General features: G+C 43.7%; 1 protein-coding gene and 2 long non-coding RNA genes across 4 annotated transcripts in view; 1 reads left to right on the forward strand and 2 right to left on the reverse strand.

The window, feature by feature from the left end:
* Window positions 1-7,083, reverse strand: part of LOC140686876 (uncharacterized) — a 65,292-nt gene extending 58,209 nt beyond the window's left edge. Inside the window, exons 1-2 of one of the 2 annotated variants that reach the window (XR_012060866.1) lie at window positions 6,922-7,083; window positions 6,630-6,716 (exon numbers count right to left, since the gene is read on the reverse strand). This is a non-coding gene — a long non-coding RNA (uncharacterized lncRNA). Of the gene's footprint in view, window positions 1-6,629 lie in introns of both variants that reach the window. The other variant, XR_012060860.1, reaches the window with a different exon arrangement.
* Window positions 7,084-8,245: 1,162 nt separating this feature from the next.
* Window positions 8,246-12,076, reverse strand: SOWAHB (sosondowah ankyrin repeat domain family member B). Its single transcript, XM_015249692.3, has one exon. The coding sequence runs from the start codon at window positions 11,938-11,940 to the stop codon at window positions 9,538-9,540; it is 2,403 nt and encodes an 800-aa protein (XP_015105178.3). The 5' UTR covers window positions 11,941-12,076; the 3' UTR covers window positions 8,246-9,537.
* Window positions 12,077-12,358: 282 nt separating this feature from the next.
* LOC107034801 (uncharacterized) lies at window positions 12,359-22,544 on the forward strand. The gene is made up of 3 exons (XR_012078605.1): window positions 12,359-12,474; window positions 17,394-17,466; window positions 22,416-22,544. It is a non-coding gene; the product is annotated as an uncharacterized lncRNA (long non-coding RNA).
* The last annotated feature ends 292 nt before the right edge of the window (window positions 22,545-22,836 follow it).

The raw sequence follows: 22,836 nt of genomic DNA on the forward strand, positions 1-22,836 counted from the left end.
GCTTTTAATTTTAACAAATGTCTTGTCTCTTGCCGCCTTGGGACAGTAACACAGTAGGTGAACAGTCACCTATATCATTTCTAAACTGGCCCCTTTGATGGTATGTTAAACATAAAAGTCAAGCTAAAGAACTACTTAAAACCTTTCCTAATTCCAAGAAACTTTGCTATTCAGTCACTGTTTGGACATGGACAAACAATGATAACATCTCATCTGCACGTCAATGTAATTTTATCATCTTGAAACTTGGAGAGTGCAGTGAGAATCTGGTTGGCTGGCACGGATTCCTCTCTCCCAGAGATGCCCTGGAGGCGAGAAAGTGGGACATCCACATACTCCATGTGCTCACAGTCCCAGCCCTTGCCAAGTACATGTCCAACTGCTTGGAGTCGGCAATGAAAAGTAAAAGAAATCTATGCTAGAAGCTTTTACCTAGTTCTAAAGGGAATTTCATTCCATTTGTAACCAGCCTGAGTTCTACTTACTTCTCTAGCAGACACGTAATTAAGATGCAATAATTGGTCAGGAGTCAGAGCCACAAAATCGAGCTTGTAAGGAAAAAAAAGCTGTTAACTGTTCTGTGCTGCTGTTGCTGATAATTTTTTTTAACTGCAGGCTAAGGTGTTGGTCTCTGTGTGCACACCCACCTCTTCCTAGCCCCCAAGGCCACTTCTAAGAAATTGGTGGGGCTGGGGAGTGGTTAGGAAGGAGGCCCTGGACAACAGTTATCGGGAATGTGGGGTCCTTTGAAAACCACTGCCAGAGGGGACAGAGGCTCAAGATACCCCCTTTAAAACTCAAATGGCTGCTGGGACATACCTGTTGGACGACACACCTTTATTTACCTGGCTAGGAAACAGCCTCTGGTTGTCCTTGGTCAGCCCTATCCCCTTCCCAGTTGTGGAGAGCTTGGAATCTGCCTAGTAACAGGCCATTTGAAATTCCCATTGGCGGGAACCAACCTTTTATATAATGATAACATCCCCTTATGACATTGCAGGATTAATTATTGGTGGGCATTTAGGATAGATGTGGTTTAAGAAAGGGATAATCAGTTATGTATTTTTTAAAAATTTCTAGTTTGAAATAAATCAAACTTTAAGAAATTTGAAAAACTGTACACTCTATTTACCCTCTACTCCTATTCCATGTAAATGTTTTCCCATCTTTGCACTGTACTCCCCTTCTTTTTTTTTAATTAATAGGCTTTTTAAGAACAGCTTTTGATTTACAGAAAGACTGAGCAAATAGTGCACAGAGTTAAAATGACCCCTTATACTCACACACACACACCCCCACACACAGTTTCTCCTATTAGTAATATCTTACATAAGTATAATACATTTGTTACAATTATGAACCACCATTGATTTATTATTATCTAAAGTCTATTACTTATTCAGATATCCTTCTCTTTTACCCCCTTGCTCGTGTTACTTTAATTTGACTCAATCCTTCTAAAGTACAAGGCGGTAAATATACATGTCAGCTATAAAACTGCACCTGGGAAAACCAGCAAAAAATAAAAGAACCTCACAATTATCTTTAAAAAGATATATCACTACTATTTGTTATAGTGAGAATGACCCAAATGTCAAAGAGGAGAGAAATGGCTAAGCAAACTATTATATGTTAACATAGTGATATGCCTTCTGGCTATTAAAAATGTAAACTGGGAAAGTTGTTTTAATATATGGAGTATGCTGTTAATGAACATAATGGAAGGCAAAATAAAATATGTAGGCTGGCTATAACTAGTCAACCCAAAGTTAAAAGGGATTTATGGCACTGGAAATTATTAGAACTGATTACTCCCTAGGTTCTATCTTTTGTAACTATGTTTGAATTGATTTTTAAAAAGTATCATTTAAAAAAACTAGCAGCAATTTTCATCTTCAGGAAATACTTTAAATAAAAGAGTTATATGATCAGAAAAAAAACTTTGAGATTCCTATCTTTCCTTCCCCATTCTTATGTTGAATGATAAAGAAGTTCTAGCTATCAAAATAAGTAAATAAAGAGAAAAACCAAACCAACGATACTGGTAGGTCAGCTCATTTTAAGTAGTAATCATATCTGGCCCACACCTGTCTCACATCTTCACTGCCCCACAAGCAAACAGAACAGCTACAGGTGTAAGATGGGCAGTCATAGCTGGGAATTCTCTCTTGTTTTCCTACAAGCAGGAGCAGGCAACCAGTTTCCTGGAGGAGGGGCCTCCTGCCTGAAAGGTTATGCACTCAGAACACTGGGCAAAAAAAAAAAAAAAAAAAAAAGCTGATTAAAAACAAAAGAACATCATTGCTTCAAGTCAAATGAATGCAAAAACTGATTTTTAAAATAATTTAAAACTTAATACATTTAGGATCTAGCCCTATGTGGAAAGGACGTGACAATGAAGCAAAGTCTGGTCTGCAAATGAATTCTGAACTGCCGCACATTCAACCACCTGAAGAGCTAAACTTTTTTTAATCTTGAACTCAATAACAATACCCAATTCAAATGCAAAAATAACAATATACTAAACAATAAAATAGGTTGGAAATTATGATGAACAGTATGATTTCATTTTGATATAAATTCTGGAATGATACAACACTAAAATATTACCAGTGATTAGCCTAAGTTAGTGAAATTAGGGCAGTTTTATTTTCTTCTTCTGTATTTCTTTATCAGCATTATCTTTTTTTTTTTACAATAAACATGTATCATTTGTATAATTTAAAAATTCTTTCTTTCCTCCCTTCCTTCATGGTGGTACTGAGGATTAAACCCAGGACCTGGTGCATGCTAAGCAAGCACTCTACCACTGAGCTCCCCCACCAAATTCTTTAAAATGTGAAAATAAATATAAAATTTATAGAACCTAACTTTTCATCAACTGACTTTAGCTCTTTATCTAAATGCAAAGATAATTGATATTTATAATAAGCACAAAGCACTTAAGGATCTTGTATGGTTTTTCAAAATCATAAATTACTTTGTGTTTAGTTTTAGTGCTGAGTATTTTTAATTGTAGTTCAGTTTTCTTAAACTATTAATCATGTGAAGTACATGTGAGAAATTCCTATTAATTAGAATAATTTATTATCCAGAGAAATCCATTTCACAAACCTACCAGATAATGGAACTATTTATTGTGGTACCATCCTACATAACAAAACACTGCTTAACTTCTATATAAACTTCCTTCTTTTTTTTTTTTAGGAACACCAAATAGTTCGTTACTTCAAAGTCAATTTCCATCATAAGCCAGTGTCGGGATGCTGTGGCTTTAAATTTATAAAGGATAAGGATTTTCTTTTTTCAACTCACAGGAAATGAATAAAGACATAAAGAGTTTTGAACCTCAGGAAATACCACACACAGACCTCCAAAATGGAATCTGAGTCAGATGTGTACCACAATAAAGAGAAAACGTTAACTCTTATAGAATAAGAGCTGTCCTGTGCCCACAATGCTGGAATTGACAGGTGATACTTGTCCACCTGTCTGTCATTCTGCTTTTCCAGGTGGTCTTGAAAAAGCTTTTAGAAGGAAAACACCTGAAGCCAAGAGACCACAGAACGTGTAAGGTGACACATATAAGGGACATAGGGTTATGATCAGGCGGCACTTAATATCTCCTGCCTGTAGGTGTTTGTCTGTGCCCTATGTTTAGAGAAATAATCTCTTTCTCAAAGAATCACAGGCTGCTCTCAAGATTAGGAGTTTTCATGCTCACTCGGTCAAGCTGCCTCATGCAGATACCTTCCTTCCTAGGACTCTGGGAGACATCTTAACTAAACACAATAAATCTTGTGGAGTAAGAATATAAATATAACCAATTCAGTTCCCCATTATCTATGCTTGAACATATGTGGTGGAGAGGGGTGTTTTGGAGTGACATAGACTATCAATAATACTGATCTTTGAAAATTTCAAATAATTTAAAAACCTTAACAAGTAGCAAGTAGTCTTGAGTTTCAACCCCTCTGTCAAGTCCTGACGGAAAGTTGCAGTTGGCCGAGAACAAAGATCAGAAGGGAAAATAGGTGTGAAAGATCATCCCCATTGGATACTGCCATGTAAATGATGCGTATACCTCACAGCTGAAAAGTGGTTCCAGTGGGGTAGGGTACAGTGCAGTGGCAGAATGTGTGCTTAGCACACACCAAGTCCTGGCACCTCCATTAATAAATAAATAAATAAACCTAATTACCCCTCTCAAAACAAAATAAAACAAAAATCCTAGAAGGGAATGCAAAATAGTTCCAGACTCAGTTTTCACAAAATTTCATGACAGGAGCTAGAAAGCAAGAAGTACTGTGCCAAAGAGGAGTAACATTTCAATTTATCCATAATGTTTAATCCAGTCTAGTGAGACTTCATCTTGATCGAGTTAGTGGAATTTTGGTAATGTTACTGCATGGCTGAACTTAGATATTGCAGATTTCATGAGTGATGGTAGCTTTACATACATGCACACTGAACTCCCTGTAAGCCTCCACCCCTTCAGAGTTCTGCCTGGGTTTCAATTCCAGGCTACACCAGAGCTGCTAACTTGACTGATAATAGTTTACATGACTTCAATTAAACCTAATTCTGTTTAATGACATACCATGATGGCTCATGATTGTTACACACAAGAGATAGTTGGATGGTCTTTTTCATTTGAAATGAGAAACACGAGCATCTTTTTATGTAGAAGCATAAGGAGAAATGTTAGGCTTTATCAGCAAATCTCAGTCCTGTAGCACCTTTTAAGTCAACTAGAGAATTTCTTTGTCTTCAGCATAGATGGAAATTTAAAGTGAACTGTATATTTTGAAAGGTATTTAAAATAATAATAGCTATACATTCAATATCTTGTAATAACCTATAATGAAAAAGAATATGAAAGAGTATATATGTATAACTGTGCTGTGAGCCAGAAACTAACACAACATGGTAAATCAACTATACTTCAATTAAAAAAAAATAATAGCTAACATTTGTTGAGGATTCACTACATATCATGCATTTTCTAAGGACTTTGTGTGAGTTCATTTGATCTTTAAAAAAAATCTTAAAAATAAGAAAATCAAGAAACTGAAAGTTGTCCCAGCCGTGACAGGAACCCAGGGAGATGATCTCATTGCCATGAGCCTGTATACGCTACTATCTAACCCTTTCATTACATATTTTTAACCATTTGTTTGATGTCAGCAAACACAAGCACACACACTAACAGTGCTGTGCTAAACAGCCTGCGCAGAGACTGAATTTATACTCTTAGATCAGTGTCACCTTTAACCTAGACCGTCATCACAGTCATGAAGTGGTCTAATTGCTGAACCAGGGCATTAGAGATGAGAGGAAATACAGAGATCCTTTGGGATCTTACCTAATCCTTTCTGATCCTTATCAACTCTCCAACTAAAATTTTCTTTCCTCATTGTAAACATCTGATCTTATTCACCTTATCCAGCTGATTGAGTCAACATCCCAATTTCCAATATGACACTAAGACACTACAATAACTTAACTGATCTCTACTTCTAGTTTGCCTCCTTTACTGTAGCAAGAGGAATCTTTGTTCTACCCCAGCCTATATGTGTCACTCCCTGCATTAAACCATCAATGGCTCCCCATTGCCTACGTCAGTAGTTCTCAGATGCGTATAGGAATTTATTGTGGTGATGGTCGCACAACTCTGTAAATATACTCAAAACCATTGAACTGTACACTTTAAATAGGTGAATTGCATGGGATGTGAGCTCTATCTCCATAAAGTTGTTACTTTAAAAAATTTATGGAGGATTCAAAGCATCTGGAAGTCATGGCATGCTATGGGCAACGTCCTGAAATGTTGAACCAGAAGCAATTTTATTAGCAGAAAAAAAGGCTATGGTAGATACTACATATAATTATAAGATGAAAATCCACAACTTTACAACTATATCTACAGTAAAGCAAGGGGTTGAGCTAAGATTATCACCAGTTTCTAATGTTTGCCTTTAATATTAAGTTGTCATTTATTAAATCATTTTATTGCCTACAAGCTAGCAAACAAGCATTGACATCAAAGACAAGGAAAATCTGAAAGGGAAACTTTAAAATGGAGTACATCCTGTGTAGCTCTTTGACTTATTTATGTATTTTCTTGCCTTCAGATTAAGACCGCAGGAAAGCTTCTATGTTTGGAATAACACTAAGGTTTTCTGGAGGAGATTTAACAATCCCTGGCTTCCTAGAAAATGCCTATTTCTCTTGATATCACAAAAGACCCTTTTTCCAACCTGACCTTAAAAAGTCTCTTTCCATCTTCACCTTGCTCCACACCACCTCAAGGCTGCCACACAGCAGTAACCACATATCCCCCACCACCATGAGCGGCTAAGCATCCTGCAAACACACCCTGCAGCTTCGCTCCTGCTCCTCCTCCTCCTGGAATATTCTTTCCTCTTTTCTCCACTTGACTGTCTAAGTTCCATGTTACCTTCCCGACTTCCGCAGTCCAAGAAAGTACCACAAGAGCAGGAAACATGTGTATCCTCCTGAATGTTGTGTCTCCAACATAAACATAGGGGCTGGTCTAGAGAAAGTGCCCCAGAAATATCCCCTTCTCGGCACCCTCAGGGTCTTCATGCCCGAGTCTCCCCACTTACCTCTTGTGCTGAAGTTATTTTTCTGTGACCTCATCCTCACGTTCTCCTTCATAGCAGACGATGAGTTCTCGAAGGCAGGAGTTACGTCTGTCACAGAGTAGATGCTCCATAAGTATCTGCTACATTTAGGTGAATTGAAAAATACATTCTCTGATACCCAGACATTCAAAGTCTCGAGGAAAAAGAAAACAGTCTAAAATACTATGTGGCAACAACTCTAAGTGAGGCATGGACCTAGCATTTCGAGATTCTGACGAAGGGGCTATCGGTCTTCTGGACTGGAGGTGCTTACTCTGGAATCTTCATAGAGGCTGAGACACTTGAGCTGTCCCTTGAAAAATAAGAGCCAGTTCACCAAGAAAATAGCGAAAGGGATTCGAAGGTAAAGGAATTCAGCACCGAGACAGAAACTGGGAGGGTAAGGGCATTTGTCCCCAGTGGGTCAGGTGAGGCCTCAGTGTGGGGTTGGTGGCAGGGAGTGGCTGGCAGGAGGCTGGGCCTGGCAGTGCTCCCAGCCCGTGCTTTGTGACGTGAGCCAAAGGGTCATGTCATCAGGTTTGTGTTTTAATCTGCTCTCAACAGCCTCTTCTGTGCTACCCCTTTCCAACATACACGTGGACCATATAAGAAACTTGACTGCCATCATAGATAGGATGTGTAGACAAAGGTCAGAGGGACCTGATAGATTCTTGTGAGAATGAACCTGGGACTCAGGATGGTGTTCTAACCATTGAGTAATCAGCCAACCTTGTGCTCTGGAAATCACACACTGAAGCAGAAGGCAAGAATGTGGTAGAACCAACACAGCTGGTTTCTAACAAAGCTGGTTTCTTCGGAAAGCCAGCATCATTCACTTAAAAAGATGCCTGGCCTCCCAAAAGCCCACCCTGATTTTTTTAGGCCAAAGGACTCTCTCTGAAATACACTGGAGCACTTGATTTTGTACTTAAGACACTTGGAAAAATACTTTTTTTTCTTGCATTGCAGCTGTTTTCTCTTCATTCCTGGTACCACCTTTTTATCCTTTGCCTCATTTTAAAAGCTTATACCTGATACAGGGCGGTTTCAAAAGACAGCTTGGGAGCAAGGTAGAGTATAAATCAATTAACAACACGTCTTGTTAGATTTTAAGTTTCAGGAGGGGGGAAGTCATGTGCCACTCATCTTTATAAAATTTTACCAAGTAAAACATTTGTTGAATAAATTCATGTCATGATAACAATATGTAAAGTAAAAACATTCTTTGGCTTCTAAAAGAAGTCGACATTTTGGTGATTTTTTTCCCTTGGAAAATCACTCCCTTTCCTAGGAGAATTTGCCTAGATATTTAACTTTTATTTTTAAAAATTTCAACTCTCCTAACCATTCCCCTCGTCTGTGCTTGTCACTTTTTTCCTTGATTTGATTTGCCAAAGTTTTCTCTCTTGTCTTTTTAGAGAAAAACAACCCACAGTTTGATTTATTATGCCTATTTTTTGTTGTTTTCTAATAGAGCAGGGATATATTTACAACAGCAAAATTACGTAAAACTCCAAAGAAACAAAAATATTTGCCACTCACTGAGACACAAATTTGTAAAGAAGAAAGTTAACAGTAATCAGCATAAGTACAGTAAGTTACAAAGATATGTTGATATTTTAATGGGGGAAAATAGCCAAAAGGAACACAAAAATAGTTTTAAAATACAGCATCTTTGCCACAGCACATTTCCATAAATAATTAACTACTTCCACTTGGACACTTAATTTTTCAGCCCTCTTTGAATTTACATTCTGAAATCTTGATGTTCTACTGTAGTTTATAAACTAGCCATTCATTCTCTCATTCCATGGACTCACAAAGATCAGTCCCATCATAAGCAATTAGAAGGACCAACTTCCTGCTAGAGATACAGCAATTCAAGGCTAGTATTTAATCTTAATTGGCAACAAGTTTAGTGCAAATAAAATTATATTTAGCAGCTTAGAAGATTCCTGGTGGGGAGGCATTCACTTCTTAACCCTTACTGCTTCCCCCGGAACAAACCATCTCTCTCTTTTCAAGAGTATGAACGTGGGCCATTCAAACTTAGTGAAAACTGCTAATGCTAATTCTGCTCTTTGTTACACAGGGAGTTTCCATGAAAGATGTTTCAGTCATTCTGCAAATGAGACACGCAGTTTTTACATTTGGAAAGTTCCCCTCAGGTTGATTTTTTTTTTTTATGTAGGGCCTGAATGTCAGTCATAACTGGATCTTACCCAAATGCTTCTCTGAAACGATGCACTAACCATTTCTGGCATTGGCCACCATAGGTTGCATTCAAAGAAAGACCTGAGGACAGGGCTGAGGAATCTCTTAAATCAAGCTCTACTCTCCAGCAACAATTTTATTTCAGATATGAATGCCAAAATAAAAGGAAAAGAAGAGAAGCCATCTGATTTCCAACCTGGTGCTTTTCACTCTAAGCCAAGATTTATTCTCCAAATGAATGGGAGCCAGAGAGCTCCTAGCCAGAGAGAGGATTTTGTTTGAGGTTCATCAATTCCTTGAATTGTCTCTCTTCTTGTTAGACACCTGTTCCCTCTCTAGCCAAGGCCTGGGATCGCTGCTTGGGAGAACAGCGTGGCCTGCTGTGCCCGGTTCTCTGGTGGCTAGGGAAGAGGAAGGACACCTGGGTTTTAAGCACCTGCCTCTGCTCCTTGTTTAGGTTTCACTGGCCCAAGGACTTGAGCCGTCAGAAAGCTTGGAAGACCGCTGAGGTCCTGAATGTGTGACACAATCTAGGGAGGTAAACACTAGGTAGGCCATCTCACTTGACCTCTCTCTTGACCAACTCCTTGCCAAGTTTTCCATTCCCCACTGAATGCTCTCACTGACTAGCTCAAGGATGGGCGGTGGTGGTAGCATATTGGAGAGAGGGGCCCACTCAGTCACTGTACTCTTCTCTCTCCCTTGGAGAGGAGAATTTCTCATACTGGTTGGCCAACTTCCATTTGTTGTGCTGACTTTTGAGTAGTGCAGCAAGGGAAGTCTTTCGGGTGACATGTCTAGATACATCCCTGTTCCTGGCCTTCCTGATGGGGGAAGAGTTTCGAACCAAAGGATAGGCAGGGAAAATGGGCTTGCCCCGTGGGGCTTCCAGGAGCTGCCATATTTCCCCAGAGGTATTACTGGTCAGATACTGCCACGGCTTCTTCCCACTGCTGTCCCGGATATTCACACGAGACGCCAGCCTTTGCACTAGCAATTTGATGATGCCCTGGTGGCCATGAATGGCTGCAAGGTGGAGTGGGGTATACCCACAACTGGACTTCACATTTACATCAAGAGCGATCCCTGCCTTCTGTGCACCCGACACCAAGTCCTGAAGGGCCCTCAGGTCACCATGTTTGGCTATCCAGTGCAAGGCAGTGTACCCAGTCAAAAAGTCTTTGTGCAAAGCCAGCTGGGGATCCTCCCAGAACAAAGTCAACACCTGAATCCAAGAGCCACTGGCAAGCTTCACAATCCATTCATGCTCCCTGGCATCTAGGGGAACCAGGGATGACTTGTGATCAGAAGATCTGTGGGGGACCAAGGCTGCAGGCCTCTCCCCTCCAGGGGCCCATGGGTTATGTGGACACCCACGCTCGTCAAAAGCAGCCTTAATGTCTGCAGGTTTTGGTGTCAAAGCGGCATCCACCCATGGGTTGGACACTGTTCCTGCCTTGGAGGGTTTCCTGGACCGGGGTGGGCGTCGGTTCCTTTTCAGCAAATCTTCCTCAAGGCACTCCTCATCTGAGGAGGACGCTTCGGCCCTCCCTGCCCTAGAGCTCCTCCTCAGGGATCTCCTTAATTTGGGCGCTGGCCAGGGCAAAGGCTGGGGGTGGCCTGCAAGGCCACCAGCTCCTGTTGGGACGGGCTGAGAGCTGTGACCATCCCCTCTGTTTCTGAGGCCCTGAGGGTCCCTGCTGGAACTGCCCTCCTTTGGAAAAGGGTCTCCAGCTGGATTCCTGAGCCTTCTCCAATCTGAGGCTCCAAGAGCAACGTGCAGCCCTTCTTCAGAGCCCCCAGGGGACTCTTTGGGTCCACTGCTGCTCTCCTCACTGCCGTGGCTCTCCTGGTCCACAAAGTCATCCAGATCCTGTAGGGACAGCTGACAACGAATGCTACGAAAGACTGCCAGTGGCGAATTCCCAGGCCAGGATTCCGGAACAGCGGGAAAGCGAGAATGAGAGGAAAGAGGAGGGTCAGATGGTGCTGAGTTAGGTTCCAGCACCCACCAGCCTGGCTCTGAGGGTAGCTGGGGGAAGTTGTCTGGCAGCACCGACCAGGCTCGGATGGGGCCCTGGTCCCGGGCCTCCGGTGTCTGGGGGTGTCTGGCCACCCACTCCCGAGTGCGCTGCTGCTGCTGCTGCAGGGTCGAATAACGCAGAGAGCCCGGGGTCACCAGCTCCGGCGGGTCTCTGGGGGAAGCGGGACCAGACTGCAGAGCAAGCGAGGAAGCCCGGCTCCCAGCAGCCTCGACGGTTGGAGGAGACGAGAGGGGCGCGGCGGGCTCGGGCCGGGGCTCCTCGGGCACACTTTCTCGATGCGGCCTGGGAGCCCCACGGTCTTCCCGAGCAGGCGGAGCCGGTGCCGGCTTCTCCTCGGCGCTGACGGTGGCGGTGGCCGTGATGGCGGGGTCGGGGAGGCCGCCGAGCAACGGCTCGCCCTGGAGTCCCCCCTGGCCGTTCTGGAGACATTCCCAGCAGCAGTGGCCCTGCGTCTCGGCCGCCGCGCACCTCGTTCCCTCCCGAGGAGCCGCCGCTGCAGCCGCGGGCACCGGCGCCCGGTGGCGGGAGCTGCCCCTCTGCCCGCCGCCTCCGCGGGCCGCCTCTCGGGCGCCGCTGGCCGGGAGTCCATTGCAACCTGCGTCGGCGGCTGGCGCTGCGGCACCTGCTGGCTCCTCCTCCGGCTCCTTCTCGCGCCGCCGCCGCCGAGGCTGCTGCTGCGGCGGCGGCCGCTGTTCCCCCCCGCGCACGCTTCGCGGGGCGCTGGACGCAGCTCCCCCTGCAGGGGCGGCGGCCGCGGGCGGGTCGCTGGGTCGCTGCAGCCCCTCCTCCCCCAAAAGGTCCCTGTACCTCCTCTTGAGCACCACGTACTTGGTGCCGTCGGGGTCCTGGCGCACTGCGGCGACCGAGTTGACGAAGCCCTTGAAAAGCTCGCGGCGGCGCTGGTGCTGGCTGGGGGGCGCGTCGGGGTCTCGGAGGAAGCTCTTGAAGTGGCTCAGCAAGGCGGCGTTGGTCACTCGGCCTCCGGCCTGGCACAGAAAGTCCAGGAGTGCCTCCTGGCTCAACTCTCGGGCCATCGCTGCCCTGTCGTCCCCCGGCCCCGAGGTGTCTGCGTGCCGCCCTCCCTATGCTCTCCCCCGCCAGCAGAAACCCTGACCTGGCTTGTGTCACCTGCGCTCGGGGCGGCGCCACCCGCCTCCATCAGCCGCGGCCTGCTCGCAGCCCCCGAACATGCCAAGAGGGCCGCGGGTGCCCCGGGGCTGAGTCCCCGCGCGCGGCCCGGGTGGGAGAAGGCGGCTCCGGGGCCGCCCCTGCGCGACGCTCGCCTCTCGCAGCCAGTCCCCGCAGCGAAAGTTCCCGGGATAGGTCGGAGTCGGTTTCACCTGCGCCCTGGCGACGCCTCCTCCCCGACTCCGGGGGAAGGGCCCGGCCCGCCTCCTCCTGTCCCTCCGCCCTCCGAGGTCTCCCCCACCCCTGCCACCCATCTCAGATGAGTCAGACTGGTCCGAACCCGGGAGAATGCCGTAGGTGAGGTCGTCAGCGAGCCGGAGCCGGCAACGAACCTCTCTGCAGGACGCGCAGCTGCTCCCAGCCCGGGGAATGGAAAGCAGGTAGGCGACCCGCCGCTCCTTTGGGTCTCAGCCACGTAGGAGACGAAAACAATAGAAGATCTGTTCCCGCTCTCTCCTTTCTCTGCGTAAGTCACGGCTGAAGTCGATGGCTGGAGGAAAAGGTGCAAATTAACCAGCACCCTGCGGTCTCGGCAACAGATAGATACTTTTATTAACGCTGTAGGGTAGTAATTTCAGATTCCCTGAGGCAGTGTCCAGATCGGGGGGGGGCCCATTTTGCATCTAAAACAAGCCTGTCTTGATCTGGTGATCCTGCCCTCCAAACGCTGGCTCCAAGGAGTCCAAATACACCAAAGTCTGTACTGAAAAGAGAAATCACTCTGAAGGTTACAGGTTGATTTCGGCCTTTTTCCTTCCTAATTGGCTAACGTTAAAATGCCAGGAAAATCAAATTTGGTGGTTGAACTGAACAGGAATTATGAAATGATTCCCTGGTAGCGGAAATGAACAGAAATTACTTCTCAGCAGTTAAGGTATTTGATGTCTAGTGTTACTTTGTTTTTATTTACTCCAAAATTTGTGAACAAATTTGTACAGTCTCTTTTGTGTTAGCTTAAGTGATGAAGTCTTTTCCCTCTAAAGGTAAGATTTCCTTCACACGTTCAGAATGTTCAGCATTGCAGTCTAGCTTGATTTGACGTGGCTGCTCCCAATATTAGAATGTCTGTTTGGCTCTAATTCTCCACTGAGGGGCTGTGAATTTTCTAATTCCAAATATCGAATTCCAAAACTCTAGTTTCAAAACGCTGGTCTCTTGAAGACAGTAGACTCACAGTCCTTCTCCTAACAGCTGCTTTCCCCCTTCATTTTATTTAACCACAGGCTGACCTTGTCCCTTCTGTAATAATCCATCTGGGCTCTGAGTTGAGACTTAAAAAAAAAAATCAATCCTGTTTACATGCCAGAGATGCTTTCCTGGCTTTATCTATTTGCCTATCTGGCTCCGCACCCTCTCCCATTCTTTCTTTAGCTGTCTTCCCAGTTCTTTCAGTTGTGACTGGTTGTTTGCCCTCAGCCCCTACTGTGACAGCAAATTTGCTTATTTTTGGAATCCCCTGTGGGCTATATTTCCCATTATAAAGTGCCTATTTTCTCCTGCCCTGTCTTTTGACAGTCTTCCTTCCTGTATGACCCTCATCTTTCCGTTTTTTCTCCTTTGGCTCTACTATTTCTGATTGTTTCATGAGTCCCTGTCCTTTGTGCCAAGGGAAGGCATTGAAAGTATGTTGGTCCCACAGTTGTCAGCGTGTTTCAGCATGGGCCAGTTTTACTGAATGCCACACAGGCCACATTAGGTGAGCTTCGTTCTAAGTCCTCAGCATACCCTGGTACTTTTCCATGAATGAATTGGAATCCTTGGCTTTAAATTATCTAGGTCAGAAAGAAAAAACTGGGAAACCTTTTTGTCTATTTTTGGCATTTTTTTGAGTCTAAACCCAATACTGAGTTAAGAGGGGGCAAATGTTTTCCACTGAGGTCTTTACAGCAACTTCCAGCCTTTAGTTTTTTTTGTATTTGTTTTTTGTCGGGGGGGGGGAGGTAATTAGGTTTGTTTGTTTGTTTATTTAATGGAGGTGCTGGGAATTGAACCCTGGGAGCTCATGTATGCTGAGCATGTGCTCTATCACTTGAGCTATACCCTACCCCACCAAGCCTTTAGGCTAGTTATTAGAATACAAGTTTTGTATTACACTTTAGCTTCCTTCTGTGTTTATTTCCTGGTGGAGTCGGTGGGACTGTGAGGTGTGTCTATACCTGGGGTGGGAGGGAGGCCAAACAAAATGCAGCTGGGCGCTGTAGAGCGGCAAGTGGAAAGAATCCCCCTTTGGTACTTGTCAGAACTGGTTACCAAATAGGGAGCTTGTGGCAAGAAGAGGTGACAACATAGAGGTTTGAACTTGAAGCATTTAGGACTAGAAAGAAAGGAAGGGGTCACCAAGGTCATAGTTGTTGCAATCAGATTCTCTTTAGTTGAGAGTGGAAAGAGTCCAGAGGAGTATAAAGCAGGGAGGGGAAGGAAAAAAAACCCATTGCTTTAGCTTTCTGTGAGCCCAGGTGGCTTAACATTAAGACCTTCTTTCCTCCTTTTTCTCTGTCTTGTCCCAGGCTAAGGCGATGGTTAATTAGAATGTTCTTCACCTTATCTCAGAAAACATTTTTATACTTCCCTCAGAGAGAGTTCTTTATTTCCAGGAATATTATTGTGACACCTAGGTGGCTGTAGCACTGCTGGAAACAAGTATAAAGAACGCATGCTCAAGAACTCACTATTTATTGGGAGCAACAAACAAGAGAAATGGCTTAAACCTGTGTGTGAAGTGATTTAACAAAGGTCAGATGCTGGAGAAATTGAGAGGCAGTACATAAAGAAAGAACCCAGGCTCAGCTTGGAGGATCAGGACAATTTTCCAATAAGAGGCAACTTGGAGTAGAATTGGTGAGGAAGAGGCAGAGGAAATGTCGGTGCAAAAGCCCAAGATCTGGCTCAGCAGAGCATATTTGGGGAACTAACTGCAAATAGGTCTGCTTGGCTTTAAGGAAGAGGATCTGTGTGGATGTGCTAGAAACAAGACTCGCAAAATTAGGAGGGAGTCAGAAGATGAAGGGGTTGGGGTAGGGAGAGGAGCCTTTGAAGAATTTTTAGGAGGGTTAGTGACCTGACCAGATTTGTACTTTAGAAACATGATCCTGGAGGTAAGTGCCAGTTTGGAATTGTGACCCATATGAACGAGTAAAAATAGGACATTGCAGAACAATAATGTATCTAACCAAATCTAAGACACCATTGATTGTATGATAATTTGATTTCAGAGATGTTAAAATGTGTGGGGGGGGGCGAGGTGCCTCTTAAAGTGGAAGAAGTAAAGCATGATTAATAAATTCCTATTTTTAGAAAAAAAAGTCTATTTGGGAGTAAGATTTGAGGACTGGATCAGGGGTAACTTTACCTTTTTCTTTACAGCCTTATAAACTATTGGCTATTTTATGATAAGAGTATATTCCTTTTTAGTCTGAAAAAGACACTAAAGAAAAAAAAATGTAAATCAACAACAATGATGAAGAAAAAACAACATCAAATCTCTAGGTGGGAGAAAGGAGATAAAGGCCAATAGGAAAACCAGTCCAGAAATTATTGAGATGATCCAGATAGGGGAGCCAAAATGTCCAAGTCCAGCAGTGTCAGAAAAAGGCAGATGGATGGGAGAGGGGTGGCAAGTCAACAGGATTTGCAGCCACAGGAGTCTGGACGTGAGGAACAACCTGGCTTCTGTCATGCATCTGGCCTGAGTCCCTAGATGGATGGATGTTACCATATATACAGATAGAAATGCAGAATGAACAGTCAGTTCTAGAAACAAAGAAGATAAATTCAGTTTGAGACATATTAAGTTTGAGGTGCCTTTGGGCCATTAAAAACAGGAATGTCTAGAAGGCAGTTGGCCATATAGATTGGAGGCTGTAACAGTGTATGACATTAGCATATATAAATGGTCATTTAAACCACAGATGATGATAAAATTGCTTACAAAGAGTATGCCTGACAAGGGAAGGGAAGGAGGGAGCGGGTGAATCCACATTTACCAAAGAGAAAGAGGAAAAGAAACCTGTTAGGAGACTTAGAAAAAGCGGCTGGAGGGGAAGGAAGAACATGACTGAGTGTGGTGTCGCAGAGGCCCAGGAGCAGAAGGGGAACAGCTGGAGTTGATGCCAAGTTAGGTAAGAAGTGAAATGTGACCATTGCCTGGTAGGTCCCTGGGGCTGGCCTGGGAGCAGTCTCAAAAGAGTGATGGGGACAGAAGTCAGGTTACAGAGGGGTGAGGAGAGAGTAGGCTTCGAGTCGGGTGAGAAAGACTTGACCGTGAGAGGAAGGACAAAGAGAATTCTAGATAAGGAGAATATCGGATTGTGTAACTTAAATTTTTTATTTGTTTGTGTTTTGGTAGTTGTTAGAAGAGATACATGGTGCTTAAGTAACACTCAATAAATTCTTGCTGAATGATTAAACTGAAAAAAAAAAAAACAAGGAGAGAGATATGATCATGTCTATGTGCTGGAGGAAAAAAAGCTGGAAGAGGGTAAGTTGAAAGGTCTAGAGGAGAGTGTAAATAATTGATGAAACAGGGTGTGAGGGTTGGGCTGGAGTCCAGAGTTCAGGTGAAGAGATTCCCCGGGACAGGACAGGGAAAGTCACTTTTCCCATTGAGAACAGGAAAAAAAAAAAAAAAAAAAGGCTACAGCATTAAATAGGGGGCTAAGACACAGGGAAAAAAGTTTCAAGGAAGTCTTGGTGAGGTTAAAAAGCAGGCTCAAAGGCAATAAATGAATATAGGAGTGAGAAGCCTAGGTTACTGTAAGCAGAACATCAAATATTCTTTTTTTTTAACTTTTTTTATTGAGTTATAGTAGAACATCAAATATTCTTAAGTTTGGGGGTTTTAGGTTTCCAAAGTGGAATTCTTTGTGGTAGATTCAGAGTGTGACCATATGAATGAAGCATAGAGGATGTGAGAGGCATTGGAGGGGATAACGTCACGGAACTGTGAGAGTGGGTGTTGAATGAGTCTTCCGTGAGGATACTGAAGTCATCGAGGATGGAGAGGACACCATGAATCATTCACTGAAGACTTTAGTCTTGCAGTCTGAGTAACACAAATGGCATTTTGCCAGGAGCAATCGCTCTGTTCCTCATCAACTGATACACTCAGCAAACAGTGTAATATAGTGACTTATGCGTGCGTGACACATTCCAGATTACTCTCCTTTATCTGATCCTCAGAACAAGTATGGGAAGTGTGTAGAACAGAGGTCTTTGTCTTGCAGGAAGTCGCGCTCCTTGCTATTAATATGTATGTATGTTTTGTAGGGTGTATTCTAATGCGCTTGTTCTTTCCCTTCAGTTCAAACCTCTGTTGTGGATGTAGAGTGGAATCTCCGCCCAGGAAGGTGGAACTGCCCGTGACAACCCTCCAGGTAGGCGGACAGCTCCCAGGTGAAGCCGGGGCTAAGGTGCGCTGTAGAAAGGAAGGAGAGGAAACCTGGGTGCTCGCCCCGCCTGCCCTCTTTCTCCCCCAACCCCTTTGCCGCTCTTTCTCCTTCCCTCACCCCTCCTCTTTCTCTCTATCCCACTTATTCCCCCTGCCCTTCCTCTTTCTCCTCCTCCTCTCTTTCTCTCACGTTTAGATTTCCACAAGTCTGGGTACTCCCCAGGGACCCTGAAGCACCAAGGAGAAAGCATTTTTATGCGGACAACAAGCTGAGGTTGAGGGCTCTAACTTACAAGCCAGATAATCTAATGATATGAGGCTCTCTGCCTTTATTTCCCTTCATGTGTCCTGAGCCTTTAATCACTTATTTATTTGTCAGTATTTATTGAGGGTCTACCATGTGTATGTGCTTTTTCCTAACACTGGGAACACAGTGGTAAACCAGACAAAATCTCTTTCAGGAAACTTCCATTCCTATAGGGAAGAGACAGACAATAAACATAACAATAAATTAGAAAATATCACTAGATAAGTGATCAGATACAAAAGCCGATTGATGTGATAGAGGTTGACTGAAGAGCTGTTCTGGCAAGGATGCACACTGAAGGCCTCTCTTAGAAGCTATCAATAACAGGGGAGGGTATAGCTCAGTGGTAGAGCACATGCCTAGCTGGGTTCAGTCCCAGTACCTCCATTAAAAAAAATCACATAAATAAATACACCTAATTACCTCCCCTCCAACAACAACAAATAAATAATATCAATAAACAGAGCCTCAGTGATAAGGAGGCGACAGCCACGTGAAGATGGAGGAGAGAGGAGCGGGATGGGGAGAGCCTTCCACACAGAGGGAATAGCTAGCATTACCTCAGAAATGAGTGTGGTATGTTTGAGAAATAGAAAGCAGACCAGGGACTAAGCCGGAGCGCCGTGAGAGAGGGAGTGTGGCATGAGAAGTGAAAACAGGGAGCAGGGTCTGGATCCTGGAAAGCCTAATGGGGGTTGGGTCTTAGTCTAAGTGTGATGGGAAGCTATTGGAGGTCTACAATCGAGAGAGTAGCATGTGATTTATGTATAACAACATCTGGCTGCATGTGGAGGATAGATTATAGGGGAGGCCGAAGTAGAAACAGAAAATCCAGCTGGGAGACCAGAGGGCCAAGTAAGAGATGGTGGGTCCCACCTGCGTGATGCTGTTTCCCCACATGGAATTACCGCCTGCGTTATGATTCCCAAGTCTATATGTGATGCTTACCTAGAAAAAGCTCAGACTTTCAAGCAGTTAGTCTAGTCTTGACTCTGCCCATAACTAGCTCTTTAAATCCGGCCAATTTGCAAGCGCTCTGGGCCTCGGTGTCTTCATTTGTGCAATGAGGGAATTAGACTAGATGATTCTGAAGTTCCTTCCAGTGATCACATTCTGATTCTAAACTTGATGCTCCTTCTCAGATCCCTATAATAACAATGACGTGGATTACATATATGGATGTGGAGCCAAGTACTTCACACATATTAATATATTTAATTCTCCTAGAAAATTCCTATGAGATAGGAGCTATTAGTAGCCTTACTTTATAGTGGAGGATACCAAGATCCAAGTAATGTCATTTCTTCCTATTTTGTAACCAGTAAGCAGCAGAGCCAGGATTCAAATCCCAACACTTTGAGTCTGGAGTCAGCATCATTTAGCCCTGCTCTGTTCTTACTGTTTCCCTTCAAAGGCCCCGATCCCCATTCTGCTTTCTCACCTTAGCCCCCATCACTTCTGCCTCCTCGGATGCTTTCTCCTTCTGTTACCCATCTCCCTTGTGTCTTCATCCCCAAGAGCTGTTTTCCTTCCTAAAACAAAACAAAACAAAAACAAAAAAGAGCACTTTGCTCTGAACCGCCCTCCTTTAGTCGCTGCCTTAGTTCATTCTCGTTAGTCCTGCGTGTGTCACCTCCTCCCAGAGGCCTTTTCTGACCATTTGGGTAAATCACCTTCCACTTCTAGGGACGTCCAGGCACTTCTTTTTGAGGAAAATTGACTTTGAGATGCCCATTAGTCCTTTAAGTAGAGATGGCAAGTGGGCAATTGGATATACAATTCTGGAGCTTAGCTTTCACAGCACCTGACCCTCCACTGGTAAAAATAACTTCTGTATTTGTTCATTTTTGTCTGAGTTCCCCTCAACCAGAACACAGACCCCACAAGAGCCAGGACTGTGTCCTGAGTTAGTTGTGGAGACAACTCAGTAGAACAAGGGCTGTCCGTTTCCTGGGACTGCTGTAATGCATTGTCACCAACTGAGGGGCTTAAAATAACTGAAATGTGTCCTCTCACATTTCAGTAGGTAACGTTGGAAATCAGGTGTTGGTGGGACCACACTCCCTCCGGAGACTCTAGGAGAGGATCCTCCTTTTCCTCTTGGAGCTCCTGGAAACCCTGCATTCTTTGGCTTCCTTAGCTTGTGGCCACATCACTCCCATTCCTGGCTTCATCTCCACATGGCCATCTTCCGTCTCCTCTTCTGTCTCTTATAAGGACATTTGTCATTGGATTTAGGGCCCACTCAGATAATCCAGGATGATCGGATCATAAGAACCTTAATTGAATTACATTTGCAGATCTTTACCTTTTTACAACTAAATGAACGTTCGAGAGATTTGGATGTGAACATATATTTGGCGGGGGGCGGGGGCACTATTCAACCCACTACACAAGGGAATAGGAAGAAGTTTAGAAAGGTCTTTCCAATCCCACCCCTTCATTTATTCTGGCTAACTTAAATTTCCTTCGAGATTCAGCTCAGTGGTCCTCCATTCAAGGGAAACACACCCAGTACATGCCTCTCCTATAATAATGATAGCTATCACATATTCAGCACTGTTTTAAGGGCTTTGTATATATGAACTCCCTCAATTCTTGCTACAGCCCTATGAGATTGTCCCGTTACTCTCCTGACTGAAAGCTAATAGTCTGTTTTGTTGTCTGTCTTCCCCATTAGACCTCCCTGTAGGGCAACAACCAAGACTTATCATCTCTCTGTCCCCATGACACACCATGGCACATCCAGGCTCTCTATGAAGGCTGGTGGGTTGAATAAATGAACAAGAGATAGGCTGGTACTAGACTGGGCAGGGTTTTGAGGATCAGATTAAGACGTTGGGATTTTTATCTTTTTAGATCACAGATGGCCAACAGTTTTAAAGCTGAGAAGTGATAGGACGGATCCCTCTTTCAAATATATCCACCCCAGATATTGTTTTAATTATCACCTCTAAATATGTATCCCCCCACCCCCACCCCCAGCACCCTGGGGCCTTCCTCCTGAGCTCCAGTCTCACACTGCCAGCTTCTTGCTGGGGCTAGGGCTCTCTAGGCTCAAAATCAGCTTGTCCAGACTGTTCTTCACCATCCTTCCCACAAAGTCACTCTTCCTGTGTCATTGAGTTCACAGGCGTCCAAACTGGGCAACTTGAATTAACCCCAAACACTTTCCTCATTCCCATTGCCAGTTAGTCACCAAGTGCTATTAACTGTGTCTCCTAAACTTGATCTCATGTCCATTCCCTTGGCCGCTGTCCCATTTCAGGCTCTTGCATCTTTCACCTGGACTGTGGTACTAGCCTCCTTACCAATCTCCTGTCTCCTAGCCTTCCCTCTCTGACTCCAGTCCATCCTCCACTCTGCTGCTCATTTTATAGCCTAAAACCCAGATCTGATCTTTCCCTTTCTTGTGAAAACAACATGCAGACAAAACTCCGAGACAGCTTTGTAATGGTTTTTCACTGCATGTACAATCAAGATCTTCAAGATTACCTACAAAGATCTACCTTTCCTCTCTCTTCATTTATGCAACACATGTATTGAATGCCTGCTGTGTATCCAGTACTGCGTTCATTGTGTTTATGTTCTCGTTGGGGAGATGCCCACACTTACACAGATGCATGCAGCTGTTCCCACTCGGGCTACCTCAGGTCACAGGCAGGAAGGGAAGTACCCTAAGGAAGGAACCACAACTGGAAGAGGCTGACAGTGGTAGCCTCACTGTTTGCATTCAGAATGTACTGTAACTTTAATGCTGTTTGTGTGCCTATTGGGTGGATTTACAGATTATGTTTATCTGGTTTCAAATTAATCTTCACCAAGAAGGCAAATAATTTTAAATCAAAGAAACTATGAATTAAAGGTAATACTAAACTTTAAATCAAGGAAATAAAACTGTAAGCTCAAGGGACTGGGGCTATACCCAGTAGGTGTCTTCAGCAACCTTGGACTTAAAACAATAACCATCTAACCACATGTGACAAGAATTGGCCCCCAATTTTAAAATTATGGTAAAGAAAATTTGAAATGGAGATTTACCTTCTCCATCTTTAATGATGGTCTCTTCCTTAGGTGTATATTGGGGTTTGAAGTATTAGCTAATAATAGTGTAAAAAGCTATCACAACTAGCAATATCTTTTTGTGTGTCAGTGTGCAAAGTGTAAGTAGAGTATGATGTGACTGTAATTTTTGTATTTATAGAAAGGATGATTCATAAAAATTCCCCAGTAGAGTATCATGCTTTTACTGGTTCTCATAACTTTCCCTAATATCTCTCTCCTGGAAAAAAAATAAAGCACCCAGACAAGTATAAATAAAGTGCTCAGTTTCATACTATTAAACATCACAAAGTTAGAAAACGAATTAATGAGCTTTTAGTTCTGCTTTAAAACTGCTTAATTTTACCATGTTCATGATTAGCAGTATTTTTATAATTGCTTGTTTTTTCCTTATAAGTTCTATTTATATTTGTTTTTACAATGTACATTAGTGTAGTAGTACATAATATAACTTTAAATAAATAAATTGCCCTGGGCTTCTTGTGACTCCCTAATCCTGTTTCATTTTTTCTACAGTTTTGTGCCTTTTTTTTCTCAGTCTGGTTTCTCTCTTCTCCATTTGACAGAATCCTAAGGATTGTTCGAGCCTTCCTCAATATCCAGAGGCACAAATGATCACTTTCCTCCCTCTTCCTATAGAACACCTCTGTTTTATCCATCTCACTTGCATTATACTTGTCTTGTTAGTGTCTCCCTAGTGGATTGTGAGTTTCCAGAGGGTAAGTCTCATTGTTAGTCATCATTTTGTCCCCAGTGCCTGCATTTGCATGTAGTGGGTATTGCAAGTGTTAATTGAATTTAATCATCTCAGAACATTCAGTGTCCTAAATTTCAAACCAATTTGAGAGACACACAAATGTGTGAGAAAATATGAGATATAAAGAAACAAGAAACAGAGGGCTACGAATTTCGAGCAAGAGCCTTAATTTCACACACAGCATTTTATAAGAATGATTCTCAAGGTATGGAATGTAGGTCCTCTTGACA

Source organism: Vicugna pacos, chromosome 2 (assembly GCF_048564905.1).
Source record: "Vicugna pacos chromosome 2, VicPac4, whole genome shotgun sequence".
NCBI lineage: Eukaryota > Metazoa > Chordata > Mammalia > Artiodactyla > Camelidae > Vicugna > Vicugna pacos.